Below are 19,404 nucleotides of genomic sequence, written 5' to 3' on the forward strand. Positions count from 1 at the left end.
TCGAGAGGGACGCAGCGTCTCACGTGACCATTTTGCTCTGCAGCACCAAGCACGCTGACAGTATTGACCTCGAGCTGGAGGTGGATCCTCTTAATGTCGACCATTTCTCCTGCACACCACTGGTGAGTGATCGATATGTCCTTATGCGGACTTTTCTCCATGTCCGTGTGTGATGACATCCCATTGGTCTTTCCAGATGTGGGCATGCGCTCTGGGTCATACTGACGCAGCACTGGTGCTTTACCAGTGGGACCCAAGAGCTTTGGCAATTCCCGATTCTCTGGGACGCTTGCCGCTCAATATCGCCAGATCTCGGGGCCACACGCGACTGGCTGAGCTCTTGGAGCAGCTACAACAAAGTCCTCAAGCTCAAAGTCAGCCTGCTGATACGTGGATGGACAGGTGGAGAGGAGGCGCCGAGATCAGCAGAATACACAACAGTCACTCCTCAAATGGAAACTCAGGTGGGAAAGAAGAAAAGAACATATGTTTGGCTGAACTGACCCATTATATCATGTAATTGGGATATACATGAGATTTTGCTAATATTCGGTTCTTATTCCAATTCCCCTAGAACTGAGGCGAGCCCGCACCGAGAGCCAGCCCAGCAACCAGACCTGGAACCAAACAGGACACAGAGCTTCACAGACAACCCAGGGAGAGCAAGGGGGTCCACCCCCAGCGAAAAGACTCAAGCCCACCCAGCAACAGCTCGCTAACTCAACCTCCAGCAACCTCAACTCCCTCCCCAACCACCACAGCCCGAACACTCACGCTTCCCCTCTTCCAAGTCCTCAACAAAGCCAACATCCCAACCTCAGCAATCGGAGCGCACCTCCCGCCAGCTTCAGTCCTGACTGTCTTCAGCTCGCCAGCCCCTCCTTCTCCCACCTGCAGGCCAGGATAGGGGCGTCTGGAGGCGGGGCCAGGTGGAGTCTGAGACAGACTCTGGGGCAGCGTAGTCTAGCCAGGAGGATTCTCGGCAAGGAGCGACTAGCTGTTCACCTGCGCCAGAGAGTCCTGTCAGATAGGGGAGAGGGGACGGAGCTGCTGACCTATCAGGATAACACAGAGGACTTGCAGGTAGGACTGGGACTTGCACCACATTTACATAAAGTCAGCGGTACCTTGACTTACAACCACACAAGTGATTTTTTTTTAAGTGACAAGCGTGTGTGTGTTTGTTGCAGATGGACATTTCAATGCTCACTGATCACATCATGGAGACATCCGCTGCTCGACTCAAACAGGAGGATATGGAGACTGAGACAGACTCCGGAAGGGTGGGCCTCGGCGGCGATGTCAGACTACTGTCCGGTTATCTTGCTGAGGTGGAAAGGTAAATGAAACCAACGTATTCTGATCGTCTACGCTTGACTTAGACATACATTTTGCCCCACAGGTTCCTTAATGCCAAGCCCCAGACTCCTGGCCCGAAAGCAAACTCTCACTCAGGGCCTGAGGGTGAGTAGTGTCCTCAAGCTAAGGAAGCTCCGTCAACCCCCTCTGATTGGAACTCCTTCCTCTCCGCAGCTATGAAAGCCGAACGCTTGAAAACGGACTCCTCCTTTCTTGCCATGACAGAAGCGGAGCAGAGAGAGCTGTGTGACACCATCAGGAATGCTCTGCACTCTCTTCGAAAACACAAGGTAGCCGTTTTCTCGCGTGACCCCCGACCTCCACTCCAATTTCACATGGTGTAAATGCTTCGATGATCTACTCTTCCTGTCATGTATCTATCTTGAGTGATACATGTTTGCTTGCTTGCATGAGCAGCTTTTATACAAATTCTTACCATCACCCCCTTCAGGGTCCTATTCAGGAACAACGCAAAGAGATTGCAGCAGTGATTCAACGCTGTTATAAGAGATACAAGCAGGTATGGGACAATCATACTTAAAACCTTTTGGAACTAAAGCTGCATTATCGTAGTCAAAATCTTTTCAAACAGATTTTTTTTATAACTTAAGTCCTTTTCTTAGAGCGTAAAGGCATCTCATCTAGAATAAAACATTACGTGTATGTTATATTTTTTTTAAATATTACTTTCTTTTCCTGTTAAATTGGACTCCAGTATCATAATATATCTTAGAAAAATGGTTCTAACAATAAATGGCGCCGTACCAGCACAGGGAATAGGATCCAAGTCACTTTGCATACGCCCAGCTCTTTCTGCAGTCTACATTTCATTTTTCTTTTATTATTCTTATCAATTGATTGTACTGAGCAGCCTGGACAGAGATGCATGCACCAGAAAAGCCACCGTTTGACAGATTTGCTCAGACACCAAGCAGGTGTGCAGGGGTCTGCGGGCAATTTTATTTTTATCATTTTTTTTATTATTATTGTCAACTGAGCCGCCAGGACACAGACTGCTTCAACAATTTGCATGTTCATATTTTTTCTTTTCGCCATTGGTCATTTGTCATGGTACCTTTCTATTGTCATCACAAAGAAAGAAATGCCCACCAAGCATTTGAATGATCAAGAGTCCTGTAATATCTGTTGCATTAGTTCAGCCATTCGAAAAAGAAAAAAAGAAAAAAACTTTTCCTTGTGTAACTGAACTAGATGTCATGGATATTGAATACATGCTCAAATGGCTTTCCATATACTGCACCTATTGCAACTCCAAGGAGCCAGTATCTTTCTGAAGCATTTTTTAAAAGTCTGTTCGGTAGTGAATTTTTTTACTGTCATATGACGAGTTTACAACCCAACTGCTTTCAGTATGCACTTTATAAGAGGATGACCCTGGCAGCCATCCTGATCCAGAGTCGTTTCCGGAGTTTCCATGAGCAGAGGAAGTTCCAGCAGAGTCGCAGAGCAGCAGTCCTCATACAGCAATACTATCGCTCCTACAGACACTCCCTCAGGTGCTGAAAACACAAAACCCGTATTCACAATCATTGTGTCCCATTAAAAGAAAAAAAGCTCACACTTATGCCTTTGCCCGCAGCAACCTTCTGACAAAGAAACAGAACCAGGCTGCACGCAAGATCCTGAGGTTTCTGCTCCGATGCCGCCACAGGTGAGCCGTAATGTTGGACTCGCACGTGCACACACACCCTGCACATTGCCCACACACACGTTCAGAGCCCACTGCCACACGGGCATTGGTGCTAACAGCTGCTGTTGTTTTACTGTTCCTGCGAAGCCCTTTGATGGACCATAGGCCCCTGAAGCGGGTGAGTCCACCCCCACCCCCCCTTCTCTGGCTCTCTCTCTTCCTCTTTCTCTCTCTTGGTGGCAGATGCCTGTTTGCATGTGAGGGGAGGAGAGGGTCCTCTCCCTCCCTCCCTCCCTCGCTCTTCTGTCTGTCTCGTCAACGATTGCGGAATGATGCTGCTACTTCTGCATGACTGACAGATAGATAGAGGAGCACTCTTGCACATGATCTTCCTGGGGGCATGACATCAGTCGGGGAATCAATCGTCTTGTTTGTCTCCTTTTTGTGCCTTGAGGGGGTTGGGTAGAATTTCCAGGGTGGAGATTTGCCCAAAAAATAGCTTGTGGGTATTTATTGTAGAGGAATTACAGGGATGGGCAACTGGTGGCCTGCGGGCCTCATGCCACTACATTATGAGTGGCTCCTTGATTCATTTTGGATTTAAAAATAAAATCATTGATAAACATTCAGGAGATGTTTTTCATAAACTTCAGGGGAAATGGGGTGTCCTACGAAAACTGCGGAAAATAAAGAATAATACAAAAATATTGAAAAGAAGAAAATTGCAAATATATGAATCTGCAGAGGTTGGCTAGTTTTCGGTTGTAAAATCACCAATCACCACTAGATGGCAGACCTTTTTTTCATTCCACTTAAACTTGGTCTTACGCTGCAACTACAACGCGAGTTGGCAGAACAAATTTAGTACCTCAGTCTAACAATTTTGATGAGTTGATGTCTGTGATAAGATATTTTTAAAAAATGAGATCTTGCACTTAATGTCGTTTCCTTGTTCAGCAGTTTTGTGCTGTCCTTCAACGGTATTTTTTATGCAACCAGCTCTTTGCACGACGGGGGAGAAAATACATTATGTGGCTTTGTCGTTTGCTCAAAACATGTTTGGTTCAGAGATTTCTCGTTGAATCTTTTCAGTAGATGCATTGAAAAATGTATTAAGCACATGTTTTGCACGTATGCACTTATTTGATCTGTATTAATTCCTGCCATACGTCTAGTTACAAAGTGCATGGTCCTATGTGGCCACCGAATAGCACTGATGAAAAATTCGACCCCCGCTCCAGCATTTAAGTTGCCCATCCCTGCTGTAAATGGAAAGAGACGTGCACACACACATACACACACAAAAGAAAAAAAACACCCTAATGTGTTTTCAATGTGTGTTTTTACACCAGGGTCAGAGAGCAGAAAAAGGCCAGGGGTCCTGAGATCCCACCGCCAGGCCCCACCCACAGCCCACTAAGCCTGTGAGCAACCCCCCCCCCACACACATTCCCCTTCTTTTTCTCTTTCCTCTCCAATCTATATTCCTCCCTGCCTCCCTCTCCTCCCCCATCCATTCTCTCCCCCCCTCCCCTTTTTCGCTCGCCCTCTATCCTGTCCTCTCGAGAGGAAGACGCTTCCCATAGAGACGGAGGATAGGCTAGGTGTCCATCATGGCAGCTCAGACAGACAGACTACCAGGGCGAGCCCAGGGATCTGGCTCCGTCCGCAGCACTGATCCTCCTCCGCAGTTCCACTGGGAGGCCATCGCATTAACCTCATGGCATTCTTTGCACTCTTCATGGGTATGTTTCCAAGCGGGAGGAAGCGGATGGCTGCCGGCGTCGGCGCGGCGCCGCCCAGTTGTGGTGAAAAGCTTCAGCTCCCTCACTCGCCAAAGGCAACTCGGACTTGCCGAACTCATGCAAAACCCGTTGCGTTTTGTACCCAAACACTGATCCATGAAAGGATAAGAAAACATAAACCAAAAAAAACTCACGTCTATGTCGCATATGCATGCAAGTTACTTCTTGGTTCTTTTTTTGCTTATTCCTCCTCTCCATCATGCCCAAGAGCTCTCGAGACAAACCATCCTGTTAATCATCATAATGTCACCAACCAGTCTGACTCTTCTTACATTACTTACAAACCTACCAATCAGTCACCTGATCAAAAAGGGGAGGAACCACTTGAATGTAAGAGGAGCATTGTTTCCGAGAGGGTGGGAGTCTGAATTAACGATGTCTTAATTTGTTACATGGACTTTGTATGGAGTTTGTTCTCAGAGGCGACACTTTGCTCGCCCGCGTGGTGTCCGTGTTCGTTCAATTCAATGCATGTGTTTGAGCCGTGAGCTCCTGCATGCTTGCCAAACTGCTTTCGTGTTGTTTCTTTTGTATTTCTATGTGGAGTTGTGTCTCACTGTTCTCATCGACTTATCCTTGCCCTGCGTAATGTGAACTGTGTTAAGGACAAATGACAATATTTGGGGTGCTTTTTTTAAAAAAAAAACAAAAAAAAAACAGCAACAACAACAAAGTTGTTTGTTTTTTTTGGTTTATTTTTGGGGTCTAATTATTTATTTGAGAAGTGGTTAAGCTTGAGACTGGTTTCCCCCCCCCTGCCCCCCCCCCCCCTTGTGTGCTAAAATATGACATGTTGCGGTGATTAAATGTCTCTGTTAGTTCTTTGCGTGAACCTCTAAATCCTAGCTGTGGTTTTGAGGAAAGAGTAACATACAGTAACATTGCCTTGACTTCTTCCTGACTCTGAGAGGTCTCTATGCTTGCTCTGTACAGGACACGGGTCCAGTACCTTCCCCGATACGGGGCATTGATCCCCATATTAGCCCATACGGGCAATCAAATCCTTATTTTGGACTATTGCATATTCCTGTATATAAACTGACGAGGTAAGGGGATACGAGGACCCTGAAACTTTTTCATAAGAGGACTGTATTTAAGATTATAAATTATTTTACTCCCATAATGAGAACTTAACATAAAGACCTGGCTACACAGGATGGCTGTATTGCTTGTACATAATGTAGATATTACAAACTGAGTAATGTGCATGATATTTAAGACGCAGAAACAACAAAAAGAACATGTTAGTGGCGGCTATGGACTGTGAGAGGATTTTAACGACTTCACTTTAAGAGTATCCAGTATAAGTGTTACTGAAAAGAACATTTTGTTCAAGCATGCAAATGAAAAATCTAACGTTAGAATTAAATAAGTGGGAAAAACAAAGTTAGCTGAAACAATGATCTTTCAGACAAAAACATTTACACGTTGTGCTTTTGTTCCTTGGCTCGCAAGAATCCAACACTTTTTGCCAGTAGTGCCAATTATTATGAATGCTATTTTGCCTAATACATTTTGTTGGGAGAAAAGAAAAAAAATACCAACACCCAAAAGATATCAGTAAGATGCACAGAGGCAACACACACAGACTATAAACAGTAGACAAGATAGTAAATAGCTCAACAGTAGTTTGACTAGAGGATGACATTGAAGATGCAATTGTTAAAATAACGGTGATGAAGACGCTGACAAAGATCGTTTTTAATGTGAATGCATTGACCCAAAAAAGACAAGAAGAGGGTGCTACGTTCTTTACAATGTGGTTGTGCTTCAGCAACATACTACTTTTCGTTCAACCATTCTCACCATTCAGTCAAACAGAATGTCTCCGTCCCACTCCTTACATATCATTTCAAACCTTCTCTCCGTTCTCACTGCCATGATGTAACACGTGCTTAAGCGCTCTGGAAAGCTCTGTTTAGGAAGTGCCTGATCAATAACAGAAAATTGCAAGTTCATATCAGGAAAAATAGCTATTGTGTGTTCTCCGAATGGCTGCCAGTTTACCTTTTTATTTCTCCTAAATGGTGTGTTAAAAAATGACAGTGTTGGACTTGATTCGAGTTATGTGCGCTAATTTGTCAGAGGCTAGACTGAATGCTCATGATCATTTTTGCCCGCTTGTGTGTGTGCAATGTTCAGTATTAGAACGGTCAAATCTCTCAATTCTCAGTCACGAGTCAATCGAATGCCTTGGAGTCAGAGCCTGTGTTTTCCTGCACGGGTTCGCATGGAAACGTTCTCGTAGCATTAAGCAGAAAATAAGAACACAGCCGTTTTCCAGACAACATGTCTTGTACATTCTCTCTCGCTTTCTCCATTCACCCCATGTCTCTCTCTCTCTCACACACACACACACACACACAGACACACACGTACACACACTCAAGTGCACACGGTCAGAAACACCAGAAGGCCACAGTCTTTCTCTCTGTGCTTATGTCTTTGGGAACGGTTCAATCTCTCCCTTAGATTTTACTCAGGGTTGAAGAACAGGGAGATAAAATGTGGAGTGTCACTAACTCATCGCTAACACTTTGTGTATGCACGTGTATTCCGTACGTTAGGGATACTCCGGTTTGTTTATCTATCGAGTTGAGTCAGCTCATTTTCTATCGTGGTTCTTAACTGGCCCTCTCTCATGCATATAGTCTCATTTTGTGAGGCAGTGAATGTGATTTATTGAAACTGTAACGTGTGTCATTTTTTTTCTACGAGAAAAGGGAAATAAGGATTGAGTGATTTCTAATGGTCATAAACGCACAAGATTAATACAAAGAATTCAAAATACAGTACTGTAAGTTTCAGTCACGTGCTACCTTAATTCAAACACAAGTCTAGTGCTAAATATTTGGAAGATCTCAAAATTGCGCCCTCAGTATCTTTCTCAATTAAACACTCCTCCCACATCATCACAACTTCTTTTTAGATTCTCAAAACACACACACACACCGCAATATCCTCACGCACAGAACGGCTAACACGGAGATCACTATACTTTTGTTTATGGAGAGAGTGTTGGCTGGAAGAAGAACAAAAGAGATTATGTCAAAAAAAAAAAAACTTGTCAATGAAAAAAAGTTAAGGTATGAATGAGACAGTTGATGGCAGACGTGCGGAGATGTCCTCTGTTTCCCAATGGTGCGCCTGGAAAATGAATGGTACCTGTATAACCTTTTATGCCTTGTCTCTGAGGCAGAGTGCCCAAACACCACATTGCATGCTCGAATGGTAGACCCTCATAGATAAGCTAAGGTTTAGACCTCTCCACTCCCCTGTCTTCCCTCTGTCTCATCTCCTGCTCTATTCCAACCTTGCCTGCTGTTGTGTTCTCCATGCCTATCATTCCTCTTCTTTTGTAGCCTACTTTGACTTCCTATGTTCTACTTTTTGGGTTTGCATGCACAAGCATCACAAAAACTGTTGATGTTTTTAAGAGAATATTTTGTTGCTGAGGCCATGCAAAGTGTTTTGAATATTGCCCTTATATGTGGAAAATGTCCTCTGAATGCTTTACATAATTTCTGCTGTAAAATGAAATCAGAATAAAAAAGAAAATTTGCACTTTAATGTGTCTTTGCCTGCTATTTGTTTAAATGTATCTTTTTCTTATTGGGGGGCCATTTGAGTTTTTGTAAAGTACTTTGAGGATCGTGCTAAATGTACGGGGGGCAATTATATCCTAAAACAATTCTATTTAATTATTGTATATGTACAACAGGGGTGGGCAAACTTTTCTACCACATATAATTCTTAAAATAAATGGTCATATGGGCCAAGTCATCCCTCGCAGAAACGAGCATGTGTATGAAAAATTTATAAAAATCCATTTCATCAACATGTGGTGAATAATTGCTTATTTTTCCTCCTTTGGATGGGTAAAATGTTTCACCCACCTATCCACCCACCCTAATGTAGAAGGACCACAGGAAAATTACTGGGGAGCCTATGACGTCAATCCATATTACCGTAAACTAAAAAGTATGGGTTTGTACTTGCCACTCAATACGACAATCCAAATGATATATGGAAATTTCTGAAGATATATGACTATTTAAAATATTTTTAATATTATTGTTAATCAGTTGTCCAGGTCATCTTTCAGACGTTTGTTTCTTCAAAATATCACGTTTTGTCATTCCATATCTGCGTTCTCGATTGTAACTATCGGCATTACGGTAACAAGCGGAAATGACATCGTTTTGCAGCTGATATAAGGATGCGCGTTTTTTCCGGTGTATAATGGGATTTTATGCCACAGGACAGAGCGTGTTAGAGTGGAACATAGTCACTATTTTAAAGGACAAATGTTTATATTTTAATACCACAGATCGACGTTCATAAAGTAATGTTGGGCTTTTGCTCGTGTAAACTCGGAGCAGTAGCGTCCTGTATGGCTGTCAAGCGCTCCTTCGACTGAGAAAACAATGCAGGCCTGATAGCTCATGTTAGCATCTTCTACTCGCAAAGCTGCTCCAGTGGACCGCCGCAGTGAGGACTTGAAAGCCTTGGGCGAAGCCGTTTTGTGACTGCGCAACCACACACCACTCGGTATGTAACCTGTTCCACCATAACACCATTCCACTTTGCTGCAGCCATCTATTTTGTTTATTTTTTCGAGGCGATTTTGAAAGCTTTCACCTAACCTCTCCTCTCCCCTAAAGTTACGTTTAAGCTAGTTGGTTAGCCTATCTACGAAGATCAACGCTGATGATTTGTTCACTAATATCCCCAGACGGCTTCACTGAGAAACAATCGTGGTTAACAAAGATATGTCACATATTTTAATCGCTTGATTGTGTGATTAGAGTCGGGCCATTTTGTGATCGTAGCAGGGCTTTAAATGTCGGGCCCAACATGACTGCTGCAAAGTCTGCATAGTGGAGCTGCTGACGCTGTAAATGTGTCGTAATCTCGCAGGACCAACGTTTGGATTTTTTATTAACATCGGTTCCGCCATTGTGGTTTCCATCTAGTCAGTTCAGTCCTGTATTTGTACATTGACTCGATGCAGCAAAGTATGTATGTCTGCATGTCGGATGTCATACGTGCAACTATGTCTAGCATCGATGCTTCCAATGCGTTTTGCTGTTGAAAAATGCACACAATGTTGTTTTTCAGAATGCGCAATTCTTGAAATTAATCATACAGACTATTTCTCATATTAAAGCGTCCTCATACTGAGTGCGAGTCACGCCCTGGTCTCATACTTTACTTGGGAACGTCATGCATAAACGCCATCTAGTCTTGACTAATGTCTGGAATTTCCTACTCATCGTTTGAATTCAAATCATTGTATGGCCTAGATGTGTATTATTCAAATAATGTTACAGTGACTCGCATGTTATGGCTACCTAGTTAACACTGTATTAGCATGATAGCATGATGTGTTTTCTAACTGGTGTACAATTTTGGGGTACCTCATTGCACAAGGCACAGGGCTGCTGAGGAGCCTAGCTTCTTTATAATGTCTGAAATATCATCTTTGTTTCTCAGCTATGACCTCACAGCTGCAAGTCTTCTCGCCTCCCTCCATCTCCTCCAGTGCCTTTTGCCGTGTTAAGAAGCTAAAGGTGGAGAACAACATTTGGGATGTGTCCACTACCGAAGCGTACAACTCCATAGCGGGCCAGTCGGCGTATACCTTTACCCCAGCCATGGCCGTCCCACCCTTCGCACCATCCCTGGTCTTCCCCCCAACAGCGCCTGGATCTCGGGGCCAAGTGGTGGTTCGGGCAGCTGACAGCACCGGTAGTCTTCCGCGGGGTTCCAGTCGGCGTGTCACTGAGCACGCGACATCCTCTTCTTACGCTCACGTCGAGGCGGCCTCGGAAACAAGAGGGCATCGGCACGGGCAAAAGAGAAAGATGGAGGAGACCAATGAGGGCAGCGGGAGCGGCTGTGGCAGCGTGCAAATTCTGGAAGAGCTTTCTGCGCCAGCCGCAACGTTCTCCACACGCACGGGCGGCGGAGGAGGCGGCACCGGCCAGTCCATACCTCACTCGGCCCCGACCACCAAAAGCAGTAGCTCCAATGGCGAAGGCGACTATCAGCTGGTGCAGCACGAGATCCTCTGCTCCGTGTCCTGCAGCTACGAAGTTTTGGAGTTCTTGGGGAGGGGCACCTTTGGCCAAGTGGCCAAGTGCTGGAAGAGGGGTACCAATGAGATTGTGGCAATTAAGATTCTTAAGAACCATCCTTCCTATGCTCGCCAGGGACAAATTGAGGTACCATCTCATCTCCATATAACATTTACGACCAACGTATACGAGACTCATTTCCTTGGAGCGTTTTTTTCTTTAACTCCTCATGTTTTGTTTTTTTTCTCCCAGGTGGGCATCCTGAACAGACTGAGTGCGGAGAATGCAGACGAGTACAACTTTGTGCGCTCCTATGAGTGCTTCCAGCACAAGGGTCATACGTGCTTGGTGTTTGAGATGCTCGAACAGAACCTGTATGACTTTCTCAAGCACAGCAAGTTCAGCCCGCTGCCTCTTCGGCACATTAGACCAATTCTACAACAGGTATGCATACCTGCTCCCGGTCAAAATCCCTTTTGAATGCAGTTTGCAGCCAAGCACTAATTTCGATGTGTTTAGGTGGCGACGGCACTGATGAAACTCAAGAGCTTGGGACTGATTCATGCTGACCTAAAGCCTGAGAATATCATGCTGGTCGACCCCCTCAGGCAGCCGTACAGGGTAAAGGTCATCGACTTTGGTTCTGCAAGCCACGTTTCCAAGGCTGTGTGCTCTACATACTTGCAGTCCCGCTACTACAGGTACTGCATGTCGTCAGAGCCTCAGTTTATAACGGCATGGTGCCTGTCGATCTAACCTGTGCTTTGCCGTGCAGGGCCCCTGAGATCATTTTAGGTCTGCCGTTCTGCGAGGCTATTGACATGTGGTCTCTGGGCTGTGTGATTGCTGAGCTCTTTTTGGGTTGGCCTCTCTACCCTGGAGCCTCGGAGTACGATCAGGTCAGTTCAGCAATTCAAGCTATCCCACAAACAAGAGACTCAACATTTTCAGTGTTCCCCTCATGCAAATGTATTAAGTACAATTTTTTTTTCTACTCCCTCTTTACAGATCCGCTACATTTCTCAGACTCAAGGCCTGCCAGCTGAGTACCTACTGAGTGCAGGCACAAAAACCAGCCGCTTTTTCAACCGAGGACCGGACTCTAGCTACCCACTTTGGAGGCTTAAGGTCAATAAACCCACATATCAATCAATCTGAAAAGGATGTGGGCTCTGAAGGTTCTTGAGTAATAACATTGTCATATCTGTTTTGCAGACACCATCAGAACACGAAATGGAGATGGGCATCAAATCCAAGGAAGCTAGAAAATACATCTTCAACTGTTTGGATGACATGATGCAGGTGCCTGTTTTGGGAGGATTATCATGAAACTTGGCAACACCTGAGAACATTTAACTAAAATCCCATTTTGCTCCAGGTCAACCTTTCATCTCATTTGGAGGGTACAGACATGCTGGCTGAGAAAGCAGATAGACGCGAGTTCATAGATCTCCTGAAGAGGATGCTCCGCCTGGACGCGGACAAGAGGATCACGCCTACAAAGACACTGGGTCACCCTTTTGTCACAATGAGCCACCTCATGGATTATCCACACAGCTCTCAGTAAGTGGACTATTTCAAAAATCTCCATACATAGCGCCTACCAGTAGGTACGCACCTGCTTTGTGTGTGGTGATGGTTTCTTAAAGAAGATCTTGTTGTTTCTCCCCAGCGTGAAGTCGTGCTTCCAGAACATGGAGATCTGCAAACGCCGGAGCACCTACGACAGCAACAAATCCCTCTACTCTGCCAACGCAGTCCCCAGTGCTGCGGCAGGAAACCTGACTGTTACCTTCAGTAGCCAGCTCAACCAGCATAACCAGGCAAGCTCAACACTCTTTCATGTGAAGTCATCAAAAAAATTGATACTAATTCCTAGTGGATGTCCATCAGGTGCCTTCTGCAGGGGGAGCGGTGCCTTTACTAAATTATCAGCCAGCGTTGTACCAGCAGGCAACCATCAACATTCCCGGTCTGACTCAACAAAGTGTTCCTATTCCAACGCGTCCTGCCGGCCTTTGTAGCCAGGCAGAACCCTTCCAGCAGACTCTGATTGTTTGCCCACCTTCAACCATTCAAGGTACAAGATGCATAGGGAGCTGCCGTGACTTTCGGGTTCAATTTTTTCAGTGCCTAAGGAAGGAGTTTGCTGCAAATCGTTTTTTTTTTTAAATGAATGGAATAGCCATGAATCCGTTCCAATGCCACAAATCCGTCACGCATCACACACACGAGATGTTCACCAGTATGGTTGTGTGTGTAAATGATGCGCAGGGCTGCAGTCCTCAAGCAAGAGCTCCAGCTTCCCCATGAGGATGGATAACTCGGTTCCTATCGTACCTCAGAACCAGCCTGCCCAGTCCTTGCAGCTCCAGCCCAGCATGCTCACGCAGGTAAGAGTTTGGCGGTCGTTTGCATGTCTGATGTCTGCCCATCATCCGATTGAATAAAATCAGCTTTTCTCGTTTGTTTTCACTTGTGTTGGTTGGTTTTCTGGCATTTATGTGCTGCTATGGCAGGCTTTGTGGTTTGTTTTTAAGAAAATGAAAGTTTGCTTTCTTGCTTCCGATGTTGGTTAGATTGCTGCGTCATGTGCGTGTCACCTGCATCTCCTCCAAAGGTTACATGACATCCATGAACCCAAAATGAAGCCTTTTGCCTCGTTGGAATGCATTTGAACTCATTTATGATTCTTGTGGTCATTTTCTTTATGTTGCAACTAACTCCACTTTGTATTTCCATATTTGATGTGACTGCCACTGAGAACTTTAGGCGTGTCCTATCCTGAGCTTCATTCGGCCATAAATCTGGTTCCCAGCTATAAAAAAACAACAACAAAAAAACAATTTCTGCACGTTGCAGTTTGCGTATCCGGCCGGATTGATCTGCTCTCTAAATCACACGGCAGCTCCGTTTGCTTTTCTCACACTGCCTCCCCCTATGCCCTCGCCTCCTCCAGGGTTCCTGTACACCGCTGATGGTGGCCACGCTGCACCCACCCGCGTCAGGCATAGCCTCCCAGTATTCTCTACCAGTGGGGCTAGGTACCGGGGTGGGCCGGCCCACCTTGTTGGAGCACACAGCCACAGTGCTGGTAAAGAACCACCAAGAACGACGAGCACTTTTCCTGTTACCAATAAGGCGTCGGCTCCCTCCCGTCCCACTTTCTTTCATTGGTTTGCTTTTCACTCTGCCTCTGCATTACACATTGAATTTCAGTCTTCCTAGTTATATGTGCATTGCATCACATAATATAAGATTTGTCTATTCAAAGCCGGACAAATTCTAATGAGGTACACCTCAAGTACCCTCTGTTGACATTTTATTTGTGATTTTTCTTTTTTTTTTTTTTTAGATGCACATTGACTAAACACATGATCGCAAAGGACTCCTCCTCCTTTTTTTCCTTCTCCTCACATTGTTCACACACTCTGACATTCTCTCCCCCATTCTTTCCCCGTAGGTGTGCTTAGGGCATGGAGCGCGCATGTGTTGCTGAGTTGGTCTGCGCTTTGCTTGCAGCTTCTCATATCCTGTCCTCCTTTTTTTTTTTTTTTTCAGCACAGGATGGTGCACCTCCCAAGCACATCAAAGCCGCAACAATTTCACTCTGAAACTTTCTATTTCAGCCCCTCAACTTGTGGCATGCTGCAGACACACTGCAAATATCAGTTAACAAAACCAACTAACTCCGGTTTCTTCTTTAACAGGCACCATGACTTACTTTTTTTTTTTTACACATCCTGGTCTGTTTCCAGTGCTTCAGTGTTTATGCTTTGCATGGTTTTGTTACGTTGGTTTGTTGCAGGGCCGTGCTTAGAAAATAAAGGAATGGCTTGGGAAAGTTGCTCGCTTATCTTGTGCTTTGCCTGCAGCAGATATTGGCTGGATTGCCCTCAGTCGTCTTTGGGTTGATTTGTCAGCATGGTCTCAAATGTCCGACTTGTCCCAACAATGGAATTTTTTTTCAATGATCACTGATATACTATATATATATATAACTTAGATTAAAATGTGACTCTCTGGGCATTTTACCTAGCAGGCCTGGCCCACTGGAACTCAACAAATCCTCATCCCGTCATCATGGCAGCAGGTCCCGGGCGTAGCCATCCACAGCGCTGCGCACCAGGCCAATATTGCAGAGTCACCACGAGACTCCCACCACACCGACGCCACTGCCCAGCAGGGACACAATTGGAGGTATGTCAGCCAAGCAGTGTTCATTACGTTTGCATCAGAAAGGTTACGTTGTGCAGTAAATAACATTGCTGACTCGCTTGGAGGGGAAAATACAGTATATTTAACAACAAGGAACATGGGCTACTATGTGAACTTAGTCTTAAATTTAGTTTCAAATGGGATCAAAAAGTATGACTAATTTGCCTTAAGCTGTAAGAACCCCAAAGTAATCAATGTTTTTCCTATGTTTACTTAGTTGTTTAGGTTCTCTCTGTTGCATGTAATATAAATATAAAATCATTGAATTAGTAATGGGATTCTGTTTCATGTTATGTTTTGTATTCTGACAGGAGCACAGCACAAACCAAAACTCAGCAGGAGAGGAAGAAGGTCAAAGCCAGGCGAGGAGAGAACAGAAATAGGTGAGTGACTCAGAAAGATTTATGACAGTTGTTCACTTTTGCTGTTTGGTTACAAGCTCAGGGTTTGTATTCAATTCTCGTCTTTAGGGGTGCAGCCACCACCTCCTTGCTTAGCACCAATGCTGTGACGTCGTCTAGCCTCATGGCCACGTTGTCGCAGCCCATCGTCATCTCTGACACGCCCAGCCCGGCAGTCAGCATCATAACCATCCACAGCGACACCGACACTGAGGATGAGCGCAAGTTTCACCCTGCCAGGTGAGCACCCATTGACAGCGTGATAAAAAGATGTTGGAGCTGATTTTGAACTGAATCTTTTTTTCTTTTGACATCAGCGTTACGTTGGGCCAGCGCACCAACGTTATCAGCTGTGTGACCGTGCATGACTCTGATTCGTCGACTGCCAGCCCCCTGACCCCGCGTCCCCGCACGCTAAACGCAGCCAGCACCGTTTCCTCTCGCCAGGCCAAGTCTCTGGCCGTGGTGGCGCCTTCAGTCAAAATCCAGGCGCCTGAGAGAGGAGCAACTTCACGTAGCCGCCCAGAAACTGGTGAGCGGCGTACTCATTCCTCAGCCACCCGCCATTGTGGCGTCGAAAGTTCCGGTAGTTAACGCTCATTCTTTTCTTCGCCACTCCCAGTGAACTACATGAAACCCAAGAGAATGTCTCATCAGCAGCCAAGTAGTTCGGGGGAGAACCTGGAGCGACACGGACTGATGCTGAGCCAGTCACGCCCCTTAAACCTCAGCCAGGTGAGGCCGCTTTTATGTTTAGAAAGAGGAATTATTTGTGTCCCATGCTGACGTAAATATTTGTGCGTGTGCCGCAAAGGTGCAGCCCCTGGTGTCTTCATCTCAGGAGCGCACGGGGGCATCCCACAGTCGGCAGCAGACCTTCCCCGCGGCCGCCTCTGCTCCACACTACAACTTCCCCGAGGTGTCGGCCCTGGCCGCCGTCTCGGCCGCCGGGCCCGGCCTGTACACCTACCCGGCCTCCACCGCCCTCTCGTCCGCCTCTCAGGTCATGGAGCAGCTGCTGGGCCGTGGCCACGGAGGCCACGCCGGGCACGGAGGCCACGGACACTCGGGACACTCCCCCTCCGCCTATGCAGCCACATACACCTCTTCTTCCTCGTCCTCCAGGAGAGACTCGGCCGGCCGCAAGGAGTCTGTCAGCAGCCTGCTGCACGGCCTGCCGGCGGTCTACCAGCAGCAGTTCGCCGCGGCCTCCCCTTATGTTAGTGTGACGCCGCGGGCGGAGGCATACGGCGCCTACCAGCTGAGCCCCAGACGCCTCGCGCAGTACCCTTACCTATAAGATTCTTCATTCCCTTACTTACAAGGGACGACTGTCACTTATCCGATTGCTGCTTTCCATCACAAGGCTTGTCCTTTCTATTTGTTTTCCCTTAGATCTTATCTGACGCCCTTATTTTATCCACTTCATATTAGGCGTTGTGCTTCATTGTTTTTGTGTGAAGAGAGATTCTGCTCCTGTCACAAGCTGCGATGACACTTTTAGGCCAGCTTCCTGTGCTCGTGGAGGGACTAGCTGACACTAATCCAGTAAGTCCCTGTGTTTTAGCTAACGGTAACTGTACTTGACACTTGTCCGTTGACTCACAAATGTCTTTTGCTATTTTTAAATTATGTTTTGTTTCTTGTACGGTGGGAAGACGGTGGCATAGGGATGGCTTTAAGCTGCAAAAGGTGGCCCAATCGTGATGGCTCAATGTTAATTTAAGTGCACATGTGATCGTGTGTTGATGTAGTGACAGTGTTTTAGGCCAGATGAACCATGCAATAGTTTATTTAGATTTTGCTTTTCTTTTGAACTGAATGTATTTATGAAGTCCAGATGAGTGAGATCGTCATGCTGACAAATGATGGGGAAAAGCTTTTAGGGTTTCAGAAAGCAAGTGATCCTGTTTCACTTTCAAAGAAAAAATAAATCCCAATTGTCATAGTGACACTTATTAAATGACACATCCGCTAGCCACTGTTAAGTAGGACCTTTTTAATGGGTTTAAGTAAGGCCAGTTTTTATGTAAAGAGCTAAATAAATAAAAGATACATCCCTTGATAGGCAGGGGATGCATGCTCACTGATTGACTGCTGAATATTGGCGTATAATCTTTTGGTTGATTACTTCATGTTGTGCAAGGAGCACTTAGGAGAAGGAGTTATTAAAAGAAAAAAAAGAAAGTCCAGCCAAAATGTTGCGGAAGAGAGATGTTTTCCTTCGGTTAACTGCAGTGAAGTCTTCTGGTGACTGTGGGTTCTCAAAAGCTTTTTAGTCAATTCTTCCCTGTTGTGTTTGCATTGTTTTGTGTTGTAATGTCTGAGTATTTAACTGTCATTTGACCTTATTCTAGTAGTTAAAGATGCTACTCTGTAGAACTAATTCAGGGAAATGTTTCTGCTCAATAATCTACCATCACTGTTTGCAATAAAATAACCACAAACACAAACCCGTCTTGTCACTCAGTAACTAATCGCAAGCGACCACGTTTTATGGGGCTGTATAGAAGCATGAGGTGCTAAAAGTGGAAGGTGGGTATTTGCCATACACTTTCTCATCACTTTTCTGGAAATCGTTTATTACCTCTAAAACAATCCATTGAATCATAAGGTTTCATGTGAATTAGTATAAAACCTGCTTATACTAGGGCAAAGATGCACTTTTGAAGTTATTGATCATATTAAACTGCTTTCCCAAATAAAATAAAAACCTAGCTAGTGTTTTTAAGCTTCTTAAAATACTGAAATCTAACCAGTAATACTTTAAAACAAAATGTTTGCCAACAAAACAGAAGCTTAGCTTCCAACATTCTTCTTTGCACAATCATTCATTAAGTTGGTTCCTCTTCTCTGCACTCTCCTCTTTGGCTCATTCCACAGGTTTTCAAGAAAGGTTGAGGACTGAGATGGTCAGGGGAGGACCTTGAGTCTGTGCAGTTCAGCGATTGCATAGAAAATACACAACTTTGATACAAAATGTGTTTCAAGAGTGAGCAACAAGAAATGTTGCATTGGTCCATATGAAAGTCAGATAACAGAAGCTTCTGAAGGCCAAGAAATGTGTCCATCATCCAGCCCAAAGCAGTTGAAAACTTTCTGCAGCTTGGACTTGAAAACCGTGTGATTTGAATCCGAACTGGTGAGAAATAGAGAGAAAAAAAAGTGGGTTTGAGTTTTAATCTCCAACATTTGACAATGTTAGAAAGAAAAGTTCTGCTTACCACACTGGCCCGATGAGTTGCTTTGCAAATTTCTCCCTGGTCCTTTTTTGCTCTTCCTCTGGTATCTGATCCCAAATGTCAGTGTTTACCCACAATGCCTCAGGTAAGGCCAGGTTAGCTTGAAAAGTGGTGACCCCACGACAAAGTGGGCAGCAGATGGTTTGGGTCGCATTCCCAGCCTTGGTCAGTTTCTCCAAACATGGAGCGCAGAACGTGTGATTGCAGTCCAGCAGGCGTGGGACTCGATGACTTCGTGAGTAGTTGTAGAAACACACAACACACTCGAAATCTTCATTTGGAGACATGTTGACCACACTTGATGAGAGTAGTGTTGCCTCGAGAAGTTAGTGGATTAGCTGGCTGAGGTTTGTTTTGAATGCTTCCTGGTGTTTACGATGCTTTTAAGCACCCAACTGTTTATTTTGGGCACGTGACACACGAGCAGTCTTCCAGGGAAGTCTTGATTGTATTTCCAAAGAGTTTCGTTCATATGATGCAATGGTGCAATGGTTACGATAATCCGTTATCTTAACAACAAACTGCAACCCGTGCGAGTGGTGTATTGCCACCTTTATTTGCATACGTTGCACCTTCACACTCCAGACAGTCACGTGCAAGGGTAGCGCCAACAGAGAGAAGATCGAGTCCAGATCAGATCATAAATCG

At 45.3% G+C, this 19,404-nt stretch overlaps 2 protein-coding genes across 6 annotated transcripts in view; both read left to right on the top strand.

Moving 5' to 3' along the window:
- The window catches only part of LOC133162363 (calmodulin-binding transcription activator 1-like), a 50,275-nt gene extending 41,890 nt beyond the window's left edge, over positions 1–8,385 (top strand). Inside the window, exons 13-23 of the mRNA XM_061291501.1 lie at positions 44–122; positions 197–464; positions 575–1,083; positions 1,191–1,339; positions 1,403–1,464; positions 1,534–1,649; positions 1,811–1,879; positions 2,731–2,876; positions 2,960–3,031; positions 3,158–3,188; positions 4,363–8,385. Of these exons, the coding sequence (XP_061147485.1) occupies positions 44–122; positions 197–464; positions 575–1,083; positions 1,191–1,339; positions 1,403–1,464; positions 1,534–1,649; positions 1,811–1,879; positions 2,731–2,876; positions 2,960–3,031; positions 3,158–3,188; positions 4,363–4,395 (1,534 nt within the window). The 3' untranslated portion in view covers positions 4,396–8,385. The remainder of the gene's footprint in view (positions 1–43; positions 123–196; positions 465–574; positions 1,084–1,190; positions 1,340–1,402; positions 1,465–1,533; positions 1,650–1,810; positions 1,880–2,730; positions 2,877–2,959; positions 3,032–3,157; positions 3,189–4,362) is intronic.
- A 632-nt stretch (positions 8,386–9,017) lies between these two features.
- hipk1b (homeodomain interacting protein kinase 1b) lies at positions 9,018–17,967 on the top strand. 5 transcript variants are annotated; one of them, XM_061291257.1, is made up of 18 exons: positions 9,019–9,366; positions 10,312–11,042; positions 11,148–11,339; positions 11,415–11,596; positions 11,671–11,794; positions 11,904–12,023; positions 12,111–12,197; positions 12,274–12,458; positions 12,568–12,718; positions 12,789–12,975; positions 13,170–13,288; positions 13,855–13,989; positions 14,935–15,095; positions 15,425–15,496; positions 15,584–15,754; positions 15,832–16,046; positions 16,137–16,249; positions 16,329–17,967. In XM_061291257.1, exons 2-18 carry the CDS (start codon positions 10,314–10,316, stop codon positions 16,812–16,814), a joined length of 3,429 nt encoding a protein of 1,142 aa, XP_061147241.1. In that variant the 5' UTR covers positions 9,019–9,366; positions 10,312–10,313; the 3' UTR covers positions 16,815–17,967. The 5 variants fall into 5 exon arrangements, with proteins under 5 accessions (XP_061147240.1, XP_061147241.1, XP_061147242.1 ...); XM_061291258.1 differs by having other exon boundaries at positions 14,938–15,095; XM_061291256.1 differs by having other exon boundaries at positions 9,018–9,366; positions 10,312–11,339.
- The last annotated feature ends 1,437 nt before the right edge of the window (positions 17,968–19,404 follow it).

This window comes from Syngnathus typhle, linkage group LG11, assembly GCF_033458585.1.
Source record: "Syngnathus typhle isolate RoL2023-S1 ecotype Sweden linkage group LG11, RoL_Styp_1.0, whole genome shotgun sequence".
NCBI classification, from domain to species: Eukaryota; Metazoa; Chordata; class Actinopteri; order Syngnathiformes; family Syngnathidae; genus Syngnathus; species Syngnathus typhle.

Coding starts and splice junctions, on each gene's coding strand:
- hipk1b (XM_061291256.1), top strand. CDS start 10,314: ATGACCTCACAGCTGCAAGTCTTCTCGCCTCCCTCCATCTCCTCCAGT. Junction 15,755..15,831: donor CGCAAGTTTCACCCTGCCAG/GTGAGCACCCAT, acceptor TTTTGACATCAG/CGTTACGTTGGGCCAGCGCA. Junction 16,047..16,136: donor ACGTAGCCGCCCAGAAACTG/GTGAGCGGCGTA, acceptor CGCCACTCCCAG/TGAACTACATGAAACCCAAG.